Here is a 21,015-nt window from a genome sequence, read left to right as displayed (position 1 = left end):
CCAACCTAAAGTTTTCATCGTCGTAAAAACAAACTCTTTATAAGGCGCCACGTCACAGAAGTCCCAGTGCAAAAGTATTATTATTCGTTGCGTCAGCAGAAACATTGTAGTCTGGCTTTTGAGAATAAAAGTTTTCAAAAAATTCACACAAGATGGACATCAGGAAATTTAATTTTCATTTGTACATATAGGAATGTCAACTACTAAATATGCACGTAGACGAGTATATCATTAAAGCACAGTATATCCGATTTGATGTATGTATGTATGTATGTATGTATGTATGTATGTATGTATGTATGTATGTATGTATGTATGTGTGTGTGTGTGTGTGTGTGCGTGCGTGCGTGCGTGCATGTCTGTCTGTCTGACTATGTATGTATGTATGTATGTATGTATGTATGTATGTATGCATGTATGTATGTATGTATGTATGTATGTATGTATGTATGTATGTATGTATGTATGTATGTATGTATGTATGCATGTATGCATGCATGCATGTATGTGTGTATGTATGTATGTATGTATGTATGTATGTAGTTATGTATGTATGTATGTATGTATGTATGTATGTATGTATGTATGTATGTATGTATGTATGTATGTATGTATGTATGTATGTATGTATGTATTATGTATGTATGCTTGTCTGTCTGTCTGTCTACATAGAAAATCGGACATTATAAATCATACATTTTAAATATTTTACAAATAATATAAAATAATAAATCGTCTACACGGTGTTTTTTAAACTTATCATTGTCCCGACTAGAGCGCAGTCACACGTCATAGTTTAATCACAAGATCACGTGTATAAGACTCTTAAGAGTTCTAACTTTTAAATACGTGTAAGCTTACATCATGATCCAGACACAAAGTGTTCAACGGAGACAGACTAAATTTCATTTTCAGGCCGCTGTATTTAATTAATTTCATTTGATCTTATTTCACACTGTCGACTACAGAGCTACTAATAATACCAAGCTATACATTCCTTCACAGCCTGTTGACGTAGTAGTGCAGCTCGAAGTAGGGCAGTAGTTGAACTGGAGATCTCCCGCATAATTAATTATGCATGTACGATTGTATGCAGTGACCGCTGTACGTATGTAAGGCACCACACCTATTAGTTAGCACACGCCAGCTGCAACGGACCAATTTATTTGTGCAATATCCAAAACCGCTCGCGGGATACGGGAAGCAAATATGTCGTCTAGGGAAGGATATATCAAACCCAAACTGTGGTATAATACCAGGTAAGTTCAAATTTCGCCAACCGACGTATTGATATCAATGCGATGTCAGCTACGCAAGCGAAATTTTCTATGGGGCGTATTGTTTATTTGGGTCCCGGCAGGTGTTGGCTCCGGTATCAGACAATGCAACCATATAGTCGTGGCGGGCAAATGTTAAGTCTACTAGATTCTGGAGAATTTCAAATTGTTGGAAGTTCCTTGCCTGGTACCCAACGTCGCATGAGTCAGTCTTGACAGCGATCCAATATTTACGCGGATATTCTTTCTAACATAGCGCGATTTTCGAATTTTGATAACAAAGAAATTGACAACGTGACTAAGTCCAATGGGTGTGGTATAAGATTATCCGAATCTCCGATGTCTCCATTTATTTGTGAGAAGATACTTAAGGAAAGAAACTTCTCAGTGACTCATGTGGACACGGAATAAACGATTTGTTGTCAAAACATGGAAGAGAGAAAGAAAATGCAAAGGGCGAAGACGTATTCCAATGTTATCTCTGGGCGTGGTCTAACTTTGCTGGGACAAAGACTCAGTTTCACTTTCAAGCCAACAACGTTGTTATGATTTTCCTTAATACGTAAACAGGCACTTCGTTCGTTTTCCCCGACGGCTAGTTCGCCGTTGTTTCAGTGGAAGAAATTTTTTAAATTAATTTAGTGACATTTTTATGTAATAACAACACCCAGTATGTTAGCCCACGTGCACGTTTAATACATAGCTAGGGATGTTATACATTGGAGCGTGATACCATGGAAACATTACGACGACCAGCGCTCTTTTCGGACAGACGAGGAAAAAAAACATCCTTGTCATTAGCAGTTATTCTGTTCATTGCAATATCGTGTCGGTTTTTCCTAAACACGACAACTTTTAATTATATACCTTGCCACCTAGGTCAGTTCAACACATATATATATATTGATAAAAACAACGTGGTGACAACTGTTCCGAAGTGACGAAACGGTATAGCGCCCTCTTGTGTTAGAACGTGAAAAACTTATACATTTGTTTTTACGCCCCTGGCTTGAACTCGATCTTATCGATGCACAAACATACTTTAGTAATCAATCATTGAGTACCATAGAATATATCAATAAACTAGTTACGTTAGCTTCTACCCCTTACCAAAAAAAGAGAAGATTTTCCTGAATTGCGAATAAGTTGACCGTATCAGCGCATCAAGTTTGTGGTTTTGATGGTAAACAGGTACCGACACACCTTGGGTATAAATTTGTTATGTGTTATTTACCTGTTAAGTGACCAACCCTGTCATCCTTCACCTAAAGTTTAAAATATTTGCAAAATGACTTCATATGTCTATGACCGTCCCAAGGCCGGGACTTCACCGACACGTGAACTTCTGTGATCACTCTTTCCACCAGCTATAGATGTACATGTATTTGCACGTCGCCCTCTGGGTATGTGATACAGACTACAACGCTAAGAATACTGCAAACGTTGAGAGCGAGAGGGGACACATCCAAGTTCTGTGACTGGTATTTTAAATCGTGTAACACTGTTTAGTTTCACAATCTCAAATGAAAGCAACATGACGTACCCCACACCAACACCAACCAACTGGTGATGTACGTTGACAGAGAAAATCAACATTAATGTGACAAACGACTAACGTATAACTGGGCCAACGACAGTCACTGTCCTGAGTTGTTGTGTGACTCGAGCATTTTAATCTAAAGTTCATCTTGCATCCGACAACATTCACATATGTATATTTACATGATTTTCAGTTTTGACAACCACTTCCATACTCATACTTATATTTTTGAGATATAAATTACAACTTCCCATTCGAAAAAAAACACTTCCCCCTGCGGGGCACCCCATTATTGACCCAAGTACACCAACTTTCGTATACCTTGAAATCAAAATGTTTTCGGGGTTCTTGTCGGAGAGAATTACTCATTACTAGAAAGAAAATATTTAGTTATCTAATATTTGATTTCATTGATGAATGTATGAAAAACGTTCACCTTGGAGGAGATTTCAGTACGACCATGTCTCATCCGTGACTCACTCATACTCGAATGAGAGCGCCATGTGATAGCACTGAACCGCTTTATATAGGGGGCTAAAAATAGCTCAGCTAATTAACATTCTGTCGTAGCCATATATGGTACGGCAGTCATAGGTCTCATATCCAATTACCGCGTCTCTTTTAGCGCTTAGGTAAACAACTATCACAATAGGAAATGTAAGCTGCATTGTGGTTGGATATAGTATCATTAAGAGCCATTCGACTCAGGAAAATCGATTTGTCATTGGTTGATTTTCAAAACAAGGGGATGTACACGAGTCTCGACTTATTTACATGATGGAATCTGGGATACTCTACCCCGTGATCACCAATATCTGCTGAGGTCTTGCAGTTGGAACACACACATAACCTGTCGTGTTTTTTGGCAAAGTGTATCGGTACATAACATTCCCAGATTTTCTACACCCGCTAGCCGTTCCAAGGGCACGAGTCATGGATATTTTACCAAGCTCGGGAATATTCAACGAGCTGGAAGTGGTTCATAGCACGGGTTATTTCTCTGCGCTCCCATCACTTGAAGAGCATTGGCATCAAGTAGGTTTCATGTTTAAAATTATTTTATTTCGATAAATTTTTATTTTTACTCGATGCGTCGTATACATTTAATTTCAACCAAACAAGCTTGAGCCATTGTAGGCATGTGGTGTTTACTTTCGACTCATTTTCATAGGAAATTTGACATGCGTTCACATGATTTTCACTCATTTCCGCAGTTTGTAATTTCAGTATGCATGCATCGTGCGCTGTAATTCAGTCGAGTAACAGACGTGTAAACCGGCGGGAAGCCAGAGCGACGCGACTAAAATGGTTATAGCACACATTGTAATCAAAATAGTCTGGCTCTAAAGCCCTTTTTATCAACATATAATTTATTTTTTGTATACAGTGTTTTGGTGGAAGTGAATACGGAACTGGCTTCGTGTCAATTGGCGTGCAGTTCCTTATTGGCCAGGGCTGGTCGATTCATTGAAACAGACATTGAGTTATGTTCGATACATTGCCCCTAATGTTTTATTAATTACTACTGATCAAGCATATGCGTACGTGCAGTGAATTTTTAAAATGTGTGTCTGCTGTCTGCAAGCGAAAACATAGACATTTTTATTCGGAGAAAAAAATAGTGCAAATTTGACATGTCCACGCACACACTTCAGTGTAGTGTAAGCAGACAGGATATGTAATTACAGTTAGATGACAAGTGTTTGTATATAGGGAGGAAGCACAGCGTCTGAATTTTGTTTCAAGTGTAGCAATTTTGGCCGGTTATGAATGCTGTTAGTTTCAAGGCAGAAAGGGAAGCGAAAGTTCAAATGTAGAAGAGAAGTTCATCCCCACATGTTACTACAACGTACGAGAGTCGACCTGTCTACGGACTGGGTCTGTAGGTTTACCATGTTGTCATTCGAGTGAGTGAGTGCCCCCAATAGTTAGCTCATTGACCCTATGAACAGATGACCATATATGGTCAAAGGGGTCAATATTGGTTATCAGATAAATTTGTAAGATTTCGCAGGTATAAACTGTACGCTGGCTCTACATCGTAATTACGTAGCGTTCTTAATATCTAAGATGGCCGTGAGATAACCTTTCGGCATGTTAAGGTTGTTAAATGTTCACCATCGTAGATACCGCCACGGATGTCAGTGTTTCGTTCCCACATTACATATTAATCGTTTCCCACAACGAATAGTAATAAGCCATTGTGTTCATAACGTTGACTATACAATGGGACGCTGTCACTTTTGTATTTCCCGTGATACCGAAATCACATTCCTTCACTAAAATCGGAACGCACAATAAAACGCATCTTTGATTTACCAAAATGCCCCAACATTTTTGATATTTTTCGTCCCATAAAAAAAGAGAGTGCAAAGTAAAATCGATTCTGCGCACGATCAGAATTCTGTTCTTGTACTTCAGCATGTTGAGACAACACAAGGCGTACTCTTCTACTTATAGCTAGGGCTTCTTATACTGAAGTTGTCAAACCTGTTTTGAAACAGAGGAAGACACATAAGCTAAATTTCTATGGTTGTGTCTGTATAAAGCGTCATAAAAAGTTCACACCTGTATTGTACTACTAGTTGACATCAAACTGACAGATTCCAAGAGCAGATCTATTGACAAACCTATATAATAAAAGAGATCCCCTGCTGATTAGCATTTCTAAGAGGTTTTTCACCAAGTCCTGATTGAAACTGTGTTAATTAAGAGATATAACAAGCTTAAAACAGAATGAACCATTTGTCTGCCTGTAAGTGCATTCCTTTACTATCCCCCCAGAGTTCCTCAAAGTTTTATGAATGGAAGTATTACTACTGTTCTCACAGTAGTTTTAAAGGGATTAGTACTGTATGAGGAATTTTCCCAAGCTTCCCACGAAGGATTCCAGTCAATATTCCCAGAGATCTGGGATTATTTGAAACTAAACCGAACTAGAGTCACACAGTTCATTAGATTTAGAAATCCACAAAAGACATTGCAGGTTATATTTTTATAATTTGATTTTCTCACCTCAAACAACAACAACAACAAAAACAAAACCACAAGCGAAAACACACACAAAGATGGACGCCATTACTCATAACATTTCCAGTATTCATTTCTTTTGGATATGTGAAGCCATTTGTCATGAAAAAGTACAATGTCGTGTTTTGAACTTCCATGGTTCTATAATTATTATGGTGTTTAAAAAATACTAGGTGTTTGTAATTGTTGTCTGTACATAAACAATGTTATTGGTCATAAATATCATGCTGTGATGATTCTTGTAGGGTACAATTCATCGTTTCGCTCTCGTCAGTCAGTTTTTTACATGTGACAGTAGGTAAGGGGGGGGGGGGTTTATATTTTTTGACATAATCAGACTCGGTTTTAGAACTTGTTGAAAACATTACCTATTTAGGAAATTCTAAATAGTGCAGAGTTTGCTCGACAGGAAGCTGAGGGGAAATCTAGCTAACAATGTTTAATAGAACCATTTTGAAACTTTCAAAACAATTCAAAATGGTACGGAATACCTAACAAGGAAGCCAAATGGAAAATATTAACGGTTTGAACTTTTCAGACCAAGCAATATTACCGATTGTGGAAATTCAAAATAGTGCTGAGTTAACCAGAAAGGAAGCCAAACGGGAAATGTTAGCTAACATCACAGGAAGTCAGGCTTAGTGGAGTCAGAAAGTCAGAGAAAAGTAGTAGACTGTTTTATGGGAATACCTCTATGGCAGTTGAGGGCAAGGGGGACATGCCTGGCTATCAATAATAGCATCACACATCACATCAGTACTGTCACATGCTTGCCTGCACCATACACTGGGATAGGTAATACCTGTAATACTAGCACACCCGGGGTCAACACAGAGCAATCCAGGGGCCTGTAAGCTGTGACCAAAATAGTAGTATACAGACAAGACACAGACCATATTGTATGTTGAATTACACACTTTCACTTGTAAATCATAATTTACAAATACTTGAAGACAAAATTTGATATTTTTTATGTTTTTTTTAGGGATTTGTGGTAATATATAGTGAGTTTTCGCTTACATTAATTTAACAACATAATGTTATTTCCATATGCATGTACTATGTCGCTGTATGTAGTGATCTGTTTGCTAAACAACATATGTGACAGTTAGTCTGGTGCTATAGATAAGTGTACCTCCTTTTATGTACATTGCAATTCAGTACACTGGTTTGCAGTATCAGAGCATCAAATATCTCTTTCCAGAGAAAAGGTGAGAAAATGATAAAAAATAGATAAAAAAAGAATCAAAACGCTTTAGTACACAGTGTATGAGATATGCCTTTGCTAATACTGTGTGGTTGGCTAGTCAAATGGAAAAGCCAGATTTATTTACATCGATGTTGAAATTTGTTATGTGACGCATTGGATGAAATAGGTATTTGGGTCATGCAGACATCCTAACCTTCAGATGTTTATTTGATAACATCACCGACCACAATTCTAATCCGGATGTAAAATGAGTTTCAGGACAAGGCTTCATAGCTGACATTTTGCACGTATTACATGATGTCCCAACTATGTGTATGTACAAGTGTGAGAAACCTTCTCTGTATGGCAGTGTTTGCATGGTTTCTTGTTATGCAAATTAGTGGTTACTATCTCTGGCACTGTGCCAACACGCAATCAGTGACTTGACACAGACAATACAAATAACGCCATTCTCCACATATTTCAATGTGGAGGCGGTGCTTTACAAGACTGTATAGGTAGATACTATACAGAGACCTTTATTGTAATTTAGTCTGTGTAGAGATCAAATTCCATAACAATTAAAGAGATTGAAGTAAACGAGAGGGTCGAAATCCCAAGCATCCGGAATATCTACCATTGGGGAATTTTTTAGACTCCAATATATAAACTGCTTTGACTATACACCCCTATAAATATGTCAGCACTCAATTGCCTCTTAGACTTGCTTCAGAAGTTTTTATGACTTACGGTTTGTCCTTGGTATCTTGGTATCAGGTACAAGATGCTCTATATAAGAGGCTATAAAACGGTTTGGCCATCCATGATACAATGAATGGCGAAATCTGTATACAAAAAGAATTTTGAGTGTTTTATAGGAAAGTCTATGAAAAGTTCAAGGTCATATTGAAAGGGAAAGAATAGTTAGTAAGGATTTTACAGTGACAGGTGTAATTTATTATTTACATTTACAGTAACAGGTAGTATTTCGGAATTCAGTTATTCTTTCCAAAAAACAATAGTACACCGCTCAATGTGCCCCAGTCTGGCCAGTTGTAAATCAAACATCCATGTACTTGAGCTGCAACGAAAAATGTGGAAAGTTAAATTCACAAAAAATTTCTTCTTTCAAAAACACACTACTACCAGTCTGATGTTGGTGTTACGGATACATTTAATAATGTATGAGATGAAAATTCACTTGCTCAGTTTTGTAAATGATTTTGAATCTTGATTTTACACCTACAATGTCTAAATATTTTCCAAATGGTTGTATGCATGACTTTTGATCCAGAGACATACTGGAAACAGTGTGAGTAATGGTTTGAAGCCAGAAAGCCCTGTGTTAGCATAATGACGTATAAATAACAAGCAGTATAGAACAAATTTTGGCAGAATACACAGAAAAGTTTGTCAAAAGTGTAGCTATTTTACTCTTAAATGCCACAAAATTACCCTTAATTTGGACATTAGAGTATCATGTAGAGGTGCATTTTAGAAACATCCTAACATAACCATGGTATAAGAGACAGATTGTCTGGCAAAGTTGTAGCAACATGTACCAATTCACACAATAAATTCATTCTGTGAGCTGCAAAGAACAGAGCAAGCTAAGAATGAGAGAGGTGAAAGAATCTGTCAAGTGGTTACGACTGTGAACATGTTCCAGCTCTAGATTTCAAAGAGGGTATTGTTCCCTTGTCAGCAGCTTGGTACAACAGGCCTTTTTAGTTTGGTTGTACGTGCAAAACATGAGAACCCAGCAGTGTTATATTTAGTGTATTTAACCACATGGTTTGAACAGTCCATTACTGTCTGTGTTCAACAAGAATTAAATTGGCATTTTTGCATACATTTTATTTTTAGAAATCTTTCAGAAATTTTAGTTACTGGGTTAAGAAGTTTTGTCATGGGGGGGATAAATCGTATGGCTGGAGGCTATTCTGTGTGTGGAGGAGATGGTACAACAGGCAAATATTACAAGTTGGGAAGCAGAACTTGTTAGAAATGGGGACTGTAGAGACTTGCATTACATTTCATAGTTTGATGTGAACAGTTTTGTGGCCTCTTTATGTGTACATGCAATGTCAGGCGGACTTGAAATTTGTTTATGCCTGGAAAGTAATACTTGTTTCCGTACTCACAACATGCTGGGTCAAATGTTATTAATCCAATTCATCTGTTTATTTTCCTTGTTTGTAACAAATATCTGCTTGTAAGTGCTTGTGTGTCGCTGGTTGTGTGGTAGGATGGGTTAATGTGCTGTCAGTGTCATTTAACACTTACAGCAAAATGTGAGACGACAGACAAGTGTATTGGAGATGATGTTTTAAATCAATGAATCATAGATTTGTCATTTCTCTTCGCTTAAAAAAGAAATGTTGAGTCATGCTTTACTATGGTGGATGTGACTGAATAGCATGCCATATGTTTGAGATGTAAAAGAAACTGTAATAAATATTGGTATTGATTTCTGTGATAGCAGTAAATTATATTAGTCCAAAAATATGAAAGTGAATGAAAAAAATTGATTTCTTTCTAAATTGATTTTTGGTACTTGTACACCTCCCATACTGATCACAATATAGGAAAAGTGATATAGAAAATATCTAAGCTTGCATGGTAAATTAACTAAGTGTTAAAATAAACATCAAATGTGTACTAAATAAACAGATGCAGGCACATTACAAGAAAGATATATGGTATCATTAGAAGTCCTACCACATGTGTGTGTTTATATGTTTGGCCTTGACTTTAGGTGACTCTCATGTACTAACCAAGCTTGTCCTTGGTTGTATACACATTCCAGCACATAAAGAGCATGATGGGTTCATAAACAAACACAAACTGAGAAGGTTGGATTTAGTGTACTGTGATATATTACTCAAATTGTGGTTGTCTGTGGTTTATACATGGAATCACACATGTACTAACTATCTCCCCCAAGATGACTCTGCAGGAAGCCATTGTGAATAAATTAATATAATAAACGATTGCGCATAATCAGTTCATTTTCTGTGTTCTGGACACAGGAAGCAATTGCAAATGCATTAGCATAATTGATATTGTCAATTAAATAGAATTAGTCAGAGTTCTAGGGTTTTTGATCAGAGGAAGCAATTGTGAATACATTAACATACTAATTAAGTTCACACAATTCAGTGGTCTGGACACAGGAAGCAACTTGAAATGCCTTTGTAAAATATAATGGCCTATTGGATTCTCTTTTCATGGAAATCATCCAGGAAGTGATATTTGTCATCTTTGAGCAATTTTCTTCTAAAATCTTAGGCAGTCAATTGACCTCGTTACTAAACAAATATTTGTCAGCCAGTGAATGAAATTATATTGTAAATAAACTTAAAACTCCAAAAAACAAAGGAACAGGAAACACAAGAATATTGTTGTTAATTAAGCAAAAGATACAGCAATATAAATATTTAGAAAAGGCTATATGTTTTGAAAGAAAGAAACACTTTTGAAATTCATTTTAGAATTGCATTACTGTTGCTAACAACAAGAACCTAGCAACGGATTTAAATACTATCAATGATCAACCTATTCAGTGTTCTAAATTTCTTATCAGTGGAAATGTCTCTATGGAATTTGAGATTATCAATCATGTGATTGCTATCTAGGTGTCAATAAAAGTTCCTCTAACCTTCTATGCTGTATATGTCACGTACCTGTTACATATAAGGCTATCAAATATTTACCAACTAAACTTGTAATCAGTGAAAATTTTTTAATTAATTTTGCCAAGTTAAAAAAAAAAGAAAAGGAAAATGTGGTATTGTGGTATTATTGTGACATCTGAAATTTTCAGAGATTTGGGTATTTCACTGCTAAATATAAATATTGGATTTTGAATTTATATTAATGTGCACAAGTGAGGGATTTTATCTTTGCGACAGCCAGAACTGATTGATTTGTCAATCCAATCAAACATATAGCAATGTTCTATTGAATACTGATAATAAGAAAGGGGCCTAACCTAAGTGTTAATTCGTTATCACGCACTTGTATGGCATCGGAGACCAAAATACAAATTAGAAATACAAGTGTTAATTTGTTCCTGTTTTGAATGCGTGTCTGGAGACGAAACAAATTAAAAGTACAAATTCACAACTTGTTAATTATATTTCTGTAGACAGTTGTCTGCGGATGACAAGGATAGAATCATTAAATGGATAACAAGTATTCATTTGTACTTCCTCTCTATTTGTAGACATGTCTGGAGATGGAAAGGTACTTGAAGCCTGAACCAAGACATACGTACTGCCGCCACAAGATTGACGAGCCAGAAAACCCCTGGAACAAGTTCATTCTACCGTTTGGGGATGATGAGAAATTCCATAGCCTTAGTGATAGCGAGAGTAGTGATAAACAACTTGATACTCTCAGCTTAAGTTCAACATCAAGTGTTGTATCATGGGATAGCTCAGGTGAACTGTCACCTTCATCCTCTGTATCCTCTGACCCCTTTAAGTCAGCATTCAAAAATAAAAAGGTCGGAGAAGTGACACTAACCCCGCCATCTTCACCAGAGGGATCTAAAGGAAAGCTCTCGCTAGCAGCTTCATCCACAGAGCCAACACAAACACAGCGGGGAAGAAACGTAAAACAATCAAAACCTTTTGGAAAACGGTCTGAATCACCGGATAATAAACGGAGGATCCATCGCTGTCAATTCAACGGCTGCCGTAAAGTGTACACCAAAAGTTCTCATTTGAAAGCCCACCAAAGAACGCACACAGGTGGGTACATGCCAAGTTTGTTCTCAAATTTCAAAAGTTGTCCATGTCTGGATAAATTGTTTTGTGTTTTTTTTAGACAAACATATGCCATCACAGACCAAATCTGGCATATTTGCAAAGGAAAGGGTGTTGTAAATCTTGTACGTTTCTACATAAAAAAGAAAGTGTTAGCATCCCTTATACTGGCCAGGTTTTCATAGCATGGAACCCTTATGCAGGCAGGTGCGTGTGAATCTGGATGACAGTTACACTTTAAATGGCCACCAGTAATTTGTTACAATCTGCCCTGTCAAGAGTTGCAGCAGTCTAGACAGAACTATTTTTGGTTAAAAAGCAGGCACGCAGAAATAATTATTACTCATATGCTAATAATAACCTGCTATATATTGATATATTATATTACCTCTATCGCGCCATCCATAGCCTTGTAAATATATCTCCTCCAGGCTTGTATGACACACTAATGAAATATGTTGTGTAACATAAAAAGACTATGTAAATCCTTAATGTTAACATGTTCCTCATAATTTTGATACAAAAAATTTACTTGTGGAAATGATATGTTGTTGATCATAATGTATATACATTTCAACAAATGACTAATATTCGGATTTTGAAGTTATGGTCATCCAATCATGTAATTTCTAAAAGAAATTGTGTTTTGTCTTAAAATTAATTCTAAAATATAACAAGTGACTAAATGGGAGAGAATTGTAAACAAACAAAAACAAGGATGGTTTGGTGGACTTTAACCTTTGTGAAAATTTTATTTCCTAAAAACTTGATCATGTTATCAGATATTATATAATTGAACTTTGTACGACCAAGATAAGGTATTGAAATAATGTAAGATTGTAAAATTATGATAAGATATTAAAATGATTACTGATATTGAAATGACATAATGCAAAGCAAACCTATATCAGTAACATAGTTTTGCAGAGATCTATAAGCCCCCTGTGGAATGTGACTTTATAGGAAGTGTCAACAATAACATTTGCCAGTTTCAACTTTGACCCCATATCTCACCAAACATGTGAACAGATCCACACACTCAGATTGAGAAAATGATTTTTTTTTAAATCTGATGATTCGAAACTGTAATGAGAGTCTAATAATCATCAATATTTTTCAAATCTCCATTTAGTTATTCAAGGCAAAATTGCACGAAAAGATAACACATCCATTTTTTCCCCCCAAAAAATTGTTTGATACAAAAAGTAAACAAAACTGTTTGACGTATGCATGTTTACAAGGGACACACAAGTGATATTAATTTTCTAAAATTTCATGTGAAAATTTCTAAAATTTCGCATTTTGAAAAAATGATGTATTGCTTCATATAGAGGAAAGATGTCCTCCATTGCTCCGGTCCCTCAATAAAAAAACCCAACAATTTTAATTCAATTCATCATATATGTGCACGGACAAGCTGACAGATTTCTGTACGTATGTAAACATTTGTATTTCATTGGCGTGAAACACTGAATGAACAGTCATGAGTTCACAGAAATTGAGTTACCCTGATTACGAAACTAAAAATAAATAGCAAAGTAGTTTTACTTAGAATTATTTTATCAATTAGAGTATATTTGAATTGAAAGCCTTTTTGTAATGTAAAACGTGGATTACCCAGAATTAAAGTCGGCATGTAGACAGTTGTTCAAATAGTGCAGATTATTTAGTGTTTTGTCTGGTAACATGTCTGTTGGTGGTATTTGAAGGTTGCAAGGTTTTGTAATATAACATTCCATTTTTGCATGAATAGTCGATAGCTCACTATTGTATTTCAACAAAATAGCATAGCATATTAAGACCCCATAGGTTGCCCAGAGTAGATTTGCATGTTATCACAGTGGTAGATAGTGATGTATTGAGATAGAAACAAATTTGTTTTCATATTTATAACACTAAAGGGTCTCACACCTGTTGCCTTATGGCTGGGTGAATAAGGCAAACAGACAACATTACTTAGCCTGGGTCAGGTTGTGTTTGGAGTAGAAATGTTCATATGATTGGATGTGGATACGCGGACAGTCTCTAATTACTGGAAAGGCCATGAAAGAAGACTAGAAAGACATCATGTGCATTATTACCATTTAGTAAATAATTCATGGATTCAAAATTTGAGAATAGAACCTACAAAATGCCACAAAACATTCCATTGTTAAAGATTCACTATTTATGATCTGCAGAATTTTAATATTATTATTCCGAGCACATAAATAATTTGAAATTTAGTCACGACAGACACACACACACACACACACAACTGTTAATGAATGTCAGGGTATAGATGTGCTGTGAATAATTGACGAAACTCTGCATTATTCTCAATTTTAATGGAAGCAGTTGCTAAGCAACTAAAGGCAGATCCTGTTGTGTTCGTCGAATTAGAACTGTAAAACGACAGTATAAAAACTAAAATACGGACGGAAATGGCCAACGTGCAGTATCAGATAGTGAAATGATTAATGCATAATCACATAGTGCAAGCCTACTGCTATTGCAGTGTTTGACACATACGAGTATCATTCCATATTTGGGCATTAGAAAACGATACCAAAAATACAACACTTAAAATATGTACTTAAAATGTTTGTTTTATGTACATTGTACCAGCCGGTGTGTCACATGACAATAACACTCATCATCTGATGCTAACAACCTTGTAAAGGTCATATGCAAATAGAGGTCATATGCAAATTAGTGTATTTAGTAATGTCAGAATTGACACAGGCAACCTTAGGATGCCATCAAAATATACAAAGGTGTACAAAAATAGGTATAAAATATTTAAAATAATAATTTCAACATTTGTATGCAGTTCGAAAGGTCATTATGGTACAAGGCTGACGTATATTTCATAAATTGTTTACAAATAATAAATTGTCAAATTTTATTTGTAAAATGGTGAAAAAAGTCTGGTAATAATGTGGAATTTGACAAAAAAATTATCCTTTTATTTTTAATTATTCTTGAATAAATTCTGAATATTTTGGTCTATGTGTATTTGAAAATATATAATGTCAAGATACACTCTGCCTGAACAGAAAAGAGAGTATTTCTTCATTATCTGCATGATGATTACAAATGGTGGGTTCATTTGAAAATTTGGTGTTCATATGTAATTTACATGCACATTTAGAGTTTAGATTTAAATTTTGAGCTTGTGTAGATATATCCAGTACTAAAGGACGAGTAGATTTATTTATTCAAAAGGTTGAGTTGAACTTGTCAGCATGATCAAATCAACATCAGTCTGTCTAGTCTGTATACTTGTCCTAATATCTAATACACATCTTTCTGTGCTGTCCACTTATCAAAATGTCTGAGGCATCTGTCTGCGCTGTCTGGAGCTCAAAATCTGACGCAATTTTTTCTGTGTTCTTTTTTCATCAGGTGAGAAGCCCTACAAGTGCTCATGGGAAGGTTGTGAGTGGCGGTTCGCCAGATCTGATGAATTAACACGGCATTATCGCAAGCATACCGGTGCCAAGCCGTTCAAGTGCAATCATTGCGACAGATGTTTTTCACGATCTGATCACCTAGCTTTGCACATGAAGAGACATCTCTAGACACTGTTGTTATGACAACCATCCAATGTTGCCATTTGGGCAACCACTTGTGTAATCATCTTGTATGCAGGTGATAGCCAGGGTCAAAGGTCATATGACAAAGGCCAGTATACGGAAGATAAGAAAACCAGAAAGAAAGACAGAAAAAAAAGAACTGGTATGTACCAGTGATGTACTCGGACTATATGTGATTAAGGGAAGTGGAATTGTTAAACGGAGTCATGTGAATGAATGTGTGGTCCAAAGGTCATGAATATTTCTTGCGCTTTGTGTCAGAATTAAGTGAATGTTTCGCATTTCAATTGTGAAAGGGTTATTCATTGTAGTGTTTTAAGTCAGATTTGAAGAAAAAAAAAGTCTGATTTGTGTTCGTGAAGTCTAAGCACACTAAGCTCAGAGAAATTATATTGGCCAAAAAAAAAAGGCACATAAAAGTAATGTGTCCGCGAGGCAAAAATGTAATTGGTGTAAATGTGAGATTGTATGTATGTGTAAATGTTCAATATTCAGTCAGTCAAATTTAAAGTGGGTTTTTACAGACAGGGACAAGGTTTGGAAAAGATGGGAAAAGCGTTAGTGTAGAAATAGTAACAGAGAGAAACAAAACACAGGAAGAACAAGAAATAAAAAGCCAAGCAGCCATGGAGATATACGGGTGATGACATCCAAAGAGAGCATTCGATGTAGAAAATGTTCACCAGTGTTCTTTTAAATGACGGCTAATAGATATAAATCAAAGACTATCGCCTGATGAAAAAGATCACACGGCAACAAATCATGGTTAATATATTTTAACTGTCGAAAAAATCCACACATTTCAAATTGCCTTTTGAAGACAAATGGTTTTGTGGTGACGAAAACGCAGGTCTAAGAGCCAATAATACCCAGCTAATGAATAATTGCTTTAAAGTTGCCAAGTTCTCCATGAATTTTAATTATCGGAAGTCACGGAATATTGGCATTAGGTGATTCCTATTTGGGTCAAGTGATCAATTTGAATTCTAAGGGTTCGCGGAATGTCTTATGTAATCACTTGTTAAAAGGCCTGGAAATCTCTCACATGGATTAATGGCACGGAAAAGATTTGTTCTGAAAAATTTATTTTTTCTCAATTTTAATTATGTAGATACTATATAACAGAATAATTGTAATCAACTCAATATTTTTATTTCAGTTGTAAAATTTAAGAAATTTTTTTTCTTCTGATCTTTGCATTTTTGTACAAAAATCTTTCTTTAGAGATATAAATATGGTTGAAAAATCAATTCCATGTCATCACCCCTTATGCTATGGCTGCTTACTTGCTTAAAACCGATATGCTGCAGTCAGTTGAAAATGCAGCAAACAGGCATGATGTTACCTAATTTTGTTTATAAAAAAATTACAATTTATGCTGCCGGCAAGCATATGTCATTTTCTTTTAATATTCACTTGCCAAGTGGGTTACTGGCAGACAAGTAATTTACCTTATACTGTATAATCATATCAACCTTAGTTTAGTCTAGATTTTCATTTAAGAATTCAGAAAGTTAGACCCCTTAGTATCTACAATGGAATACTCCACTCTTTATGTAGTTATTGAACTCTTCAATATGATGACTGGACTGTTCCATTGGAGTGGGGGTGGATTAGTTATTATAAGTGGGTGACTTTTCAGAGGCTTGTGTTGCAAATTGAGTGATTATAATTTACACCTCTGAGGTGATGTTTCCAGCATTTTTTCTTCAATAATGCGAAAACCATCATTTTTTTGAAATCAAGACAGGTGAATTTGGCACTAAGTGCTGAATCCAAAAAGTTTTTATTTTCCCACAAAGAGCATCTTTTTTTACTCTCTATGAGTTATGACACTGCCAAGTTGTACACACAGAAATAGTGTAATATATTTTTTTTTTCTTTGTAAATACCATCCTGTATTTAGACCATAAACAGTCATGAGAAATCTGTGTGTTGATCAGGTGTTTCTGACAGGTGACTTCTTGTAAATGGAAATTTGTACATATGTGAGAGAAAATACTCAAATATTTCAACTCATTGTAGTTGCATCGCAATGAATTGCCCGCAAGTATAACAAAAAACCCAAACGTAGAATCACAAATTTAGAAAATATGCACTCAAATGAAACATGCGGTGAGTGAAAAAAAGTGTCTCACAGTCGATAGTATAGTTGCCATCAGAATGAAATGCCTTGGTATCAAAACCGAAAACATTGAATTGCGAATTTAGAGAATGTACTCAATTGAAACACATGCAGTGAGTAAAGAAGTATCTCACAGTCTGAATCATATCACTGGTTGAAGAGCTGTGGCCAAACCAACCATGGGAAAGCATGCACCGCTGGACAGTCAGAGGTGACCTTACAAATTCCTCCCGCATGAGTAATGGAGAGTGAACACAAAGCTTGTCAGTGCCTTTTGATATACCTTCACAATATCCATAGTTCGGTTTGATTGTACTACAGTGTCCCACATTCTATTCTTTTGGCCATCTCATTTGCATCGAGCCAATCTAAGTCGTGCAAAGTTTTCAAGGGACCCCCTAGGTTGTGTGCATTCAGCCGTAACCAAACATAAAGGCAGTTCATTGATGCAAGTTTCAACTCCTACTACCAAGTTTTCACAAGCTTTATTTAGATTGAGCTCAAAGTATAATAGCAGTATCAAGTAATTTCACTCACAACCTCTGTTTTGTTCAAACCCACCGACTCTTGTTTGGGACTACTATCAAAGCTGAACAAAGTGCTGCATTGTTTGCTATATACCAATAGAAAAACTTGAACAGGTTGATTCTCGGCCGTTTTGTCCCTCAGAGGGATTCACTACAAAAATCTACACTGTTTCTGAAGTCACAAGGAAGCTGAAAAGTCATGAGTGACATGCAAGAAAAAAACGGACTCCTCCTTGTGAGAAATATTGAAAATTGACAAAACGAGAATCAGGTAGTTTGATTGTCCCAAACAAAGTCGTGATAGTTTAGTGTAAATCAGAATAAAGACAATCTTTTTTTTTTTGTATTACCACAATGCAGCTGGTCTGTTACATTTAAATGTTTCGTTCTGCTTTCATTTCTCGGCAGAAAAAAAAGCAACTTTTTATTTATCAGTATTATAAATGGATAGAAATGTAAGTTTGTCTGTTCAGAAAGCCACATGTTGAGATTTCTTGTCTCCAATGGACAGTTCGTCTGCTTGAATTCTAACTTTTTTCAATAATTTTAATAAATATGCAGAAATGGAGGGGTAGCTGTTAGTTAGTTTGCTAGATCTGTTCTCACCCAAATATCAAAGTGGTATTCATGTAATGCATCACAATGTATCTGTGTGCGTTATAGTACCATCGAAATGACATTGATTAGCCTCCAGACAAAATCTATGTCGCTGCCACAGCGCAATGTCATCAATTGAGATGATTCCATTCACGAAAATGTTGTGACAAAAACGATGAAAACTTTTACCAAAATTTGCAATCTGTTCAACACCTCAGAAAGTGCTGCATGGAAATTCTTGTTCTTAGAATTGCAATACTTCCCCCTAATCATCAAATGCAATATCATTTTCTCAATGGCAAGAAAATTCCATTCCAAATATATAGGGTGAGCAGACTGGCAAAAGAGGGGTAATTTTAGCTTCAATATGAACAGACAAATTTTGCATATACTATATAGTTCATACAGTGCAATTTTATTTTGGAATTTTTCAGTATTTTTCAGTGAAAAGGCGTAACAGTATCTATTGAACATGTAAGAGGGGAACTTTTTTTAATTGTTTAGGGGGAAATTAACTTTCTCGTTTAATTTCAACTCACTCAGAGCACTCAATAAAAAACACTTATAATCAAGAAATAACTTGTTAAAATCAAGAGCAACTGAAGTGAAAAAGAATTCAGAAAATTTTTTCTATTTTTGTTACTTTCAAAAAAAAAAAACATGCTTGAATCTCAGTGGTCTTTTTTCTACAGCACAACTTGGGAGAAGTTTAAATGGGTTGCAGAAGTAGCGGGTTTTTGAACATGAATAGACGTACATTCCTTGTACTCATCAAAGGGAACGGATTTAAATGGATTTGAATGGGGCTAGTTCAATTGTTTCTTTTGTTATTAAGCAGGCCTATCAACCACTGCCTGAGGACAAATAACCAGTCGTAAAAAAAAAATCACACAGGTACCTGGATATAACCTTCGAAAAGTTATACACCAGAATAGTTTGAAATTTAGATTATATATACCCACCAATTGTTTATACCTGGGCACCCCACCTTTACTCACATTTTGGAATATTCCTGTTCTTTTCTACAGTGACTTTTTGCAACTTTGTAAGTTTGTAGGGGTGTTCCTAAAGTCGTACCCCTCAAGTTCATACAAATCCAAGTTTTATACATTTTCTCATTTCTGTACTCAAACTAACTTTCCAATATTTGGTCCTGGATGTCTTTTTTGGCATAAATAAACTGAAATACACTTATTTAAGATGACTCAGTTAGACTTTATTATAGTCGTGGCCAGCCAGTTCAAATCTAAAATCTAAAGTGCCTATTATATGGACCAATGTCTAAAAATTAGCAACTGAAATTTGTAATGTTTTTGTACTGTTCATGTACAAGTCATTTGGGCGTCCATTTTGAATTAAGTGTAACTGTTGATGTCAGGAGCTAAATATGAGCCCTTAACTGTTCGTAAATTTAAAGAGATTTTCACTCTATTGTCTGTACTGAAACTTGCCTTACTTTATACATTGTCATGTCACGGTCTTTAAAGTTCGTACGACACTTCAGTGGTAAAAAAATCTGTGATCAACTTATTCATTGTATAATACTTGTAATGTATTGTTTGTAGATCTATAGCTGTTACCGTAGCCATCTTTTTGTACAATTGATGCATGTAAAAGCGTACAGCAAGAGTATACCTATTGTTTATTATTATTTTTTTCATCGACAACTTGTATATATGGTATGATATGGTGTAAATACAGTCTAAGCAACATCGAATAAAAAAGAACTCATTTCTCACATTGAAAAACTAAATCTGTCTATGTTAATTATTGCTAGATGAGTGAGTGAGAGAGAGAGTTTGTGCAGATAGCCCAGACAGTTGTTGTGGTCCTCACAATCTTAAGTTATCCAAACCAAGGGATTGGTTTAGACCACTTGAGAGAGTACGAATACGTATGGCATGTCTGTGGGCTACAGTGTGGAATACATATGCTGAACATGGGAGTTTCTTTTGACAACCTACAATAATCAAGAAAATATTCCCGGCAAGATGTTTCACCCACTCACTACAGCTGCCAGGCCAAATCCATTGCATGCGTTTGGATTACTTCAAATTATTTCCACTTGGAATCAATTTTCTTGACAACTTTGGAAAACGCCAAATTGGTCCATTATGTCGTGTACCCTGGCCTATTTTATAAAACTGGAAAAAAATGGAGGACTCTAGACTACACTTATATGTGTAATTGGGGTTTTGGATGTTCAAATACATGCACTGAATGATAAATGATCGATTTAGGGTTATTTCAAAGCAAATTGTTTACAAGTGGAAAGCTAGGCCAAGTGTTCTTCAGGTGTGTCATTAATGAAGGTAACATGTTCACTAACAAACTGATGCAAGTTTTCCCCCCAAAATGAAAGTCCTTGAAATAAGCACTT

The 21,015-nt window shown here is 35.7% G+C and overlaps 1 protein-coding gene across 2 annotated transcripts; it reads left to right on the top strand.

Moving 5' to 3' along the window:
- Positions 1-1,134: 1,134 nt before the first annotated feature.
- On the top strand, positions 1,135-20,357 carry LOC144450704 (Krueppel-like factor 6). Of its 2 annotated transcripts, none has more exons than XM_078141367.1 (3): positions 1,135-1,259; positions 11,265-11,793; positions 15,196-20,357. In XM_078141367.1, the coding sequence occupies exons 2-3, from the start codon at positions 11,277-11,279 to the stop codon at positions 15,369-15,371; spliced, it is 693 nt and encodes a 230-aa protein (XP_077997493.1). In that variant the 5' UTR covers positions 1,135-1,259; positions 11,265-11,276; the 3' UTR covers positions 15,372-20,357. The 2 variants fall into 2 exon arrangements, with proteins under 2 accessions (XP_077997493.1, XP_077997492.1); XM_078141366.1 differs by lacking the exon at positions 1,135-1,259 and adding an exon at positions 3,609-3,852.
- The last annotated feature ends 658 nt before the right edge of the window (positions 20,358-21,015 follow it).

Source organism: Glandiceps talaboti, chromosome 20 (genome assembly GCF_964340395.1).
Source record: "Glandiceps talaboti chromosome 20, keGlaTala1.1, whole genome shotgun sequence".
NCBI classification, from domain to species: Eukaryota; Metazoa; Hemichordata; class Enteropneusta; family Spengelidae; genus Glandiceps; species Glandiceps talaboti.
The sequence above is the reverse complement of the archived record's forward strand: the minus strand, read 5'-3'. Positions and strand labels throughout refer to the sequence as shown.